Source organism: Sesamum indicum, linkage group LG5 (assembly GCF_000512975.1).
Source record: "Sesamum indicum cultivar Zhongzhi No. 13 linkage group LG5, S_indicum_v1.0, whole genome shotgun sequence".
In the NCBI taxonomy this organism is placed as follows: Eukaryota; Viridiplantae; Streptophyta; class Magnoliopsida; order Lamiales; family Pedaliaceae; genus Sesamum; species Sesamum indicum.
The window spans coordinates 14040921-14047958 of NC_026149.1; the positions used below are offsets into that span (position 1 = coordinate 14040921).

The 7038-nt window shown below is 32.1% G+C and overlaps 1 protein-coding gene across 1 annotated transcript; it reads right to left on the minus strand.

The window, feature by feature from the left end:
* LOC105162755 (beta-glucosidase 12-like) lies at window positions 1135-6812 on the minus strand. Its single transcript, XM_020693664.1, has 13 exons — window positions 6617-6812; window positions 5847-5916; window positions 5610-5668; window positions 5342-5417; window positions 5182-5259; window positions 4952-5039; window positions 4106-4673; window positions 3911-4029; window positions 3356-3573; window positions 3124-3167; window positions 2783-2900; window positions 2585-2690; window positions 1135-2285 (listed from the first exon to the last, which is right to left on the minus strand). The coding sequence occupies exons 1-13, from the start codon at window positions 6731-6733 to the stop codon at window positions 1334-1336; spliced, it is 2613 nt and encodes an 870-aa protein (XP_020549323.1). The 5' UTR covers window positions 6734-6812; the 3' UTR covers window positions 1135-1333.

Below are 7038 nucleotides of genomic sequence, written 5' to 3' on the forward strand. Positions count from 1 at the left end.
TTAAAGTTAATTATAAAAAATTTATAGGTTAAGAAAACTTGAATGAAGTAAGTTGAAGCTCATTATAATATTTGAGAGCAAATTATATTAATTAAGAAATTAGGTAAGACGTAATGGGTATTTTAGAAAAGTTTTCATATGGTTATATTATCATTTTTTATTTATTTATTTTATTATGTTTATTATTATTTTTTTATTTATTTAATTTAAAAAAATTTAAAATATCCATTACGTCCTACCTAATTTCTTAATTAACATAATGTGCTCCCAAAAATTTTAATGAGCTCCAGTTCACTCTGTTCAAGTTTTAATATATATTCCAATTTCAACCAATAATTTATTTATAATTAAATTTATTTTTTTTAATAATTATCAATTAGTCTTTCAATTATAAATAAAATTCTATGAACGTCACATCTATAGATTTCTCATAGATCTTAATACATTACTATCTTTAGTATTAAAAGAGAGAAATCAACAAACTCCTTGATAATAACAAGTTTGATATAACTTGAGAAAGTATATTAAGTATAACTCGAGTAAAACATCAGCTTATGAATATAAATGCTTTTTAGATTAATTTGTTAATATTATATTAGTTGAATAAATTAAGTACATAGACTTATAGTTTTAGCATCAAATCCATTCTTGAATTTTCTCCAACTCGTTTTTTAGCTATTTTTATTTATTCATCTTAGTAATAGTAATTCATCTCTCTAAATTCTGTCATCCAAATAATTAAGAATTAATTAAAGTTTTTCATACATATTTCATTAAATCCTTGTGGGAATATTATTTTTTATACTACGTGATAGCTAGTTGCTAGTTGTCTATACACTTTTCGACAATCAATTTATTTTAAAATTTGATATTAATAATTAATATATTCGATATAGATGATTAATTTGTAATCAATTTAATCAATAAGCAAAGTAAAAAAGAACTTCGATAAAGAAAACCAAAAAATCATTTTGCACTAGCTTTTACATATGGTAAAGAAACCAACAGTAGAAGTACTGGTAGTGCAAGCCATTGACAAGAAATCTTCAAAAGTTTCTGTAATTGATCGAGAGCACAAAAATGCACAAATGAGCATTTCATGTTGAGCTTCATGATTCGAGTAATACTACTACATACATAAAGCTCCACCATATTTATTAATGCTCAAGTCAAACACACATTACATGATTTAACATAAAACCAGCCACGCGGACTCATACTACATAACTTAATATGAAATGAAACACACACTCATACACACTAAATGATTCAGCATGAATTCCAGAATACGAGTTGGCGATCGTGCCCAGTCTTCTGCATCACAAGAGCTCTTTTAGGGTTTGTTCTCTGAACCCTTGTTATTTTCTGGCTCATTAGCACCAGCACCATTATTCCCCGAACCCTTGTTATCTCCCAACTCATTCGCACCAGGAACATTATTCCCCGAACTCTTCTTATCTCCCAACTCATTTGCACCTGGAATATTATTCCCCAAATCCTTGTTATCTCCCAACTCATTTGCACCAGGAACATTATTCCTCGAACCCGACAGATTTGCACTAGAAATATTATTCCCCGAACCTTTGTTATCACCAGATTGATTTGCACTAGGTTCATTATTCCCCGAACCCTTGTTTTCTCCCAACTCATTTGCACTAGGGACATCATTCCCTGAACCTTTGTTATCTCCCAGCTCATTTACACTAGGAACATTATTCCCCGAATCCTTGTTATCTCCCGACTGATTTGCACCAGGAACATTGTTCCCCGCTCCCGTTGGACTTGCACCTGAAATTTTATTTCCCGAACCCTTGTTATCACCAGATTGATTTGCACTAGGTTGATTATTTCCCAAACCCTTGTTATTTCTCAACTCATTAGCACCAGGAACATTATTCCCCGAACCCTTGTTATCTCCCAACTCATTTGCACCAGGAACATTATTCTCCGAACCCTTGTTATCTCCCGACTGATTTGCACCAGGAACATTGTTCCTCGCTCCCGATGGATTTACACCAGAAATATTATTCTCCGAACCCTTGTTATCACCAGATTGATTTGCACTAGGTTCATTATTCCCTGAACCCTTGTTATCTCCCGACTGATTCTTCACCAAGAACTTGGAAAACCACGTAGCCGATTCTTTAGGGTGTCTTCTCAGATGATTCATGTAATCGATATAAATGATGCCAAATCTAGAAGTGTACCCTACGTGCCATTCAAAATTATCACAGAACGACCACGCAAAGTAGCCCTTTATGTTCACTTTCCCATCTTTATCATTCCTGCAATCACCATAATAAAATTCAGTTAAATATAACCACGATTACAACAATATATAGATTGCATTAAAGGGAACTGAAATTAATTAGAGATACTATTATAATAAGAAATAAATGCAAGCAAATCCCTTGTGATATTATAATAAGCAAAAAAGAAAAAAATTAGCAATTTACCTCCTTGTGTATTCTAAAGTGCAATAATTTTGTTTTTTATATTTTTTAAATTGAAGCAATTTACTCCCTAGACTTATATTGCTATTTGGAGTTTATAGTTAGAACATTGCTCAAAGAAGATTACTTACATTGCTTTTAGAATATTTCCAAGATGATCTTGGTGATATTTGATCCTTTGTTGATCCTTACAAGCTTGATAAGCAGTGAGTCTGTGATCATGCTTTTCATCGACCCCTAAACACAATAATAGTCCCAATAAAGACAATTACATTTGGAATTCAAAAATGATTTTATATAATTATCAACTCGAGATTAAGAATCATTACCATTTTCAGTGATGTATATAGGAGGGAGGTTGTATGTGCTGTTGTTGTATGTCTGGTTTATTTCTTTCAAGAGCTCGTAAATTCCATGTGGGACTATGCACAACCAGTCTGAACCAGCCTATATATGAAATGAGATACAAATATTGTAAGTCAAATCAGGTTTGGCCAATTGTGACAGGTATAATACCTTTCTTGTATGATTGATGTACAATTTATGAAAAGTGATCAATCATATGCAAATATATTACACTTCCTGTGGGATTAATTTAATTTAACCGAACCTAATTTGTAAGAATTTTCCATCTTGGTGTAACAAGAGAGAAGAGAATGGAAAAACGTACCACCTCGCCAATTTTCACCTTTCGATTGCCGACCTTTTTTTCCTCTACCAAAATAGAAAGTAAAAGAATACATCATTGCGGATGTTCGTAAATCTAATTTTATAATAAATGACGATTTTATCTAAAAGTTAAAATTATGAGAATGGCGAATTATTTAGTATTTAAATTGAAAGAAAAGACAACAAGATAAGTAGGTACGTAATTGTAGTTTTTAAGGTTGTCAAGAGCTTACGATAAATTGCAAGTTTCTGATCTCTATTGTAGCCATTTGCGATGTTAGGATCGGGATCATGCGACGCATAGAAAGATGTGTAATAGTTTAAACCCAAAAAGTCAATGGATCCTTTAATCAAGTCAACTTCATCAGGTTCAAATTGTGGAAGATTATCGACAGAAACATTATCTATCATATTTTGGGGATATCTACCACTTAATACAGGCTCCAGGAACCTGAAATTAAACCAAATCATTAGAAGAAAACAATTAAAATTCAAAAAAAAGTTAAAAAGAGAATATAAAAATACATGTAAAAAAATTATAATTTTGATGCTATAATTATATCAGAATGAAAATTTTTTATATGTTAGAACTCAATTTGGCAATGAGACCCTACAATTTGCAATTCCAGTAGATTCTATCTTAATATGCCAATTATTTTTAATTGTAGGGTTTGAGTGCAAAATTAAACTTCAATATGACTAAAACACTCGCTTGATATTTATATAAGAGAAATTGCATTTTCGATCTCATATAATAGAGAAATTGCAGTTTTCAAATGTATGCTTACCACCCCAACATAAAATCACGAGCTCTTACAGCAGCCTTTCTGTCATCTTCATTATCTTTATTTAGCGGCTCAAACCAGCAGGAAACAAGTGTTATTCCTATCTGGCCATTCTGGTGTGCCTGAGGTTGGACAAAAAATGATACGCCCATAAATTACTAGGCTGAAATTACAACTTTTTCCTTATAGTACACATACCTTAAATTTGGTCCGGTATGATTGAACTGCTGCTGCATGAGCAAGGAGCAAGTTTTTCCCGACAGTATATACGTCTTTGGTTGGAGTTGATAATGTCAGAAAGCCGTTAATGCTGCTTCTACCCAATTTCTCGATTAGGGTTTTGTTGAAAACACGACTTTCTAATCCAGATGAGAGCGCGTATGTGGTCATATAGTAGTTATCATGAAAGGCGCCTCGATGAGGAACTAAATTAAGGTTGCTTTGTTGCATTGTTTCAGACCCTCTATAAGGAATGAAATTGTACTTTATGGGTTGGTCGTCGACAGCTATATGAGTAGCAATCCAATTGTCCGATAGGCTTGAACTTAACAATGTTTTAGTATAAGTTGTATTCAAATTTGAAGCAGAAGTTGGAGGAGGAGGAGGAGAAGGAGGAGGAGGAGGCGAACTGGCAGCGCCGGGTGGGAATTTGCATGAAACATATCCATTAACACAGTACGTCCAGGGCTCGTTTAGTGTTGTCCAATATTTCACCCGATCACCAAATTCCCAAAAGCATAGTTCCGCAAAATCACGAAAGTCGTTCCTGTTTTAAAACAAAACATCATATTTTAAGAAAAAAGAAAATAAAATAAAAGAAGTTTAAGAGTATTATTGACACAATAAAAGATATTGGTGTAGTAATATCACAAACTGTCGTTTTTGAGCAAAAAGTGCACTCCTTTTTTATTTTAATGGTGTCAAAACTGTCAGTTTATATCTATACCACCTCTTTTAGTTATAATGGGTATCAATAGATGAAGTGTACAATTATAGAAGAAGTTGAGTAGATGAAGTGAGACAAATTGAAATTGAAATGCTTACACAATGTCTTGGCTTAAGAAGCCACCATACTCTTGTTCCAAAGCATACGGAGTATCCCAGTGAAAGAGAGTCACATAGGGCTCTATTTCTGCATCAAAGTGTCGTATATATAAATAAAACAAATAAACTTACAACAGCTCAAAATATTATTTAATTATTTTTTTTGAAAAATTTAGATGTAAAATATTTAGAACTGATATATATATATAATTATAAAGTTCAAACTCAACTATAATCTTTGAGAGTGTTGATAATATCATTGTAGAAGTCGATTCCTTCTCTATTGACACCAAGGCAAAGTTTTCCACCTGAAACCACATACACAAGAATAATTATTTAATTACATTGTTTTAAAAACCAAATATTGTAATATTTGCAAATTAATGTTACCAGGCAATATTCTTGGCCAAGATATCGAAAATCTGTAAGCATCAAAACCCATGCTCTTCATCATCTTAATATCTTCCTGCACAGCATAACATTTTACTTAACCACTCATCTTGCAATATAATTCATTTTGTAATTTGTATTTATGTAAATAAATAAAAATACACTGAAGTATGTATTCTGCATATATATATATATATATTAATTGATAATATTTTTTTTTATTGTCTTTGGATAATGTGAAACACGCCTAAAAAAAACCTTAAATTACCTTGTATTTCGTGTACATATCAACGGCTACATTCCCATTGGATCCATCCAAAATGTTGCCTGCCGTCCGGAATATAAAGTTTCTTAATAAGCAATAAGATAGTTATAATGACTTTTGTGCCCTTCTAATTCTACGTCATCAATCAATGACGTCTAATTAGTCTCATGGTTAAAATTGGTATTCAATAAATAAGTGCAAATTCATGAATTCAAATGTGAGAGAGAGAGAGACACAGACCAGGAGTCCTCAAAGTGAAAACATCCCAGACACTAAGGCCTCTACCACCTTTGGCAGCACCTCCTTCAACCTGAACATAGAATACATGTGATATTTAATGGTAATATAATTCCCAGAATCATTTCAATCATTATTCATGAGTTGTAATAAATGTTAAGCCCATATATCAATATATATATATATATATATATATATGCTCGAAATTAAACACATCCTAGTTTTGCTTCTCAATAATGATGGATGTATATATATATATAAGAAAAATTATATATTTGGTTCTGTAACTTTTGATCGTTAATACTTTTTATCCTATAATTTATTTACACATTTAGTCTTTCTTTTTACGAACTTAGTCTTGAATATCGCATATGTGGTCCTTTTTTCACAAATTTAGTCATCTGTTGACAATTTGATCATAACGACCTACAATTACATGACTAGAAATGAGATCTATTAGAGCGCGAAGGGGACCAAAATTGTGAATATAGGACTAAACGTTAAGAGGCTAAAGAGTTCCCCCTAAGAGGAATATTCCCCGGGCCACGTTAAAGAATAACTCTATGCGTGTTATCCTCCATCACATAACGTACGCCTCCTGTAGTAAACATAGGTGACTTTCAAGAGAAGTCCACTTACTAGGGGCTAGGATTAAATATAAGATGTTTATAATTAAATTTGTCAAGAAAAAGAACTAGATGTGTAAATATAATAAGTTATAGGACCAAAAATATAATTTTATACATATATATATGTGTGTGTGTTTGACGGACCTGATAAGCGGAGGTACCGGTTCCAAAAACGAAATCACTAGGAAAATCGTTACGTGTGAGATTGCTGAAATCAGTGTGAATTGTTTGTGGTGGTACTTGTGTTGAACCGTCGGACATGATGAGAGCTATTCAGACAGCAAACAGGTGGGATTTTTCAGACAACAATGTAACTTCTAAGCTCTTAATTTACAATAATTTTTTTGCTTGAGCAACGTTGATGAGGCACTTCACTTATTTATAGATGCTGACTTTGCCTTTATTACAAAAGTAGGTGTGAACTCATGTTTTAAATATAACGTTTTTTTTTTTCTTTACACGTGTTCGCTTGTAAAATGAGTTGAATAAGAAATAATCTTAAATTAGGAATTATTAAATAGTAAAGATGATGCTTTTGAGACCATTTATGAAGAAAATCGACAAAA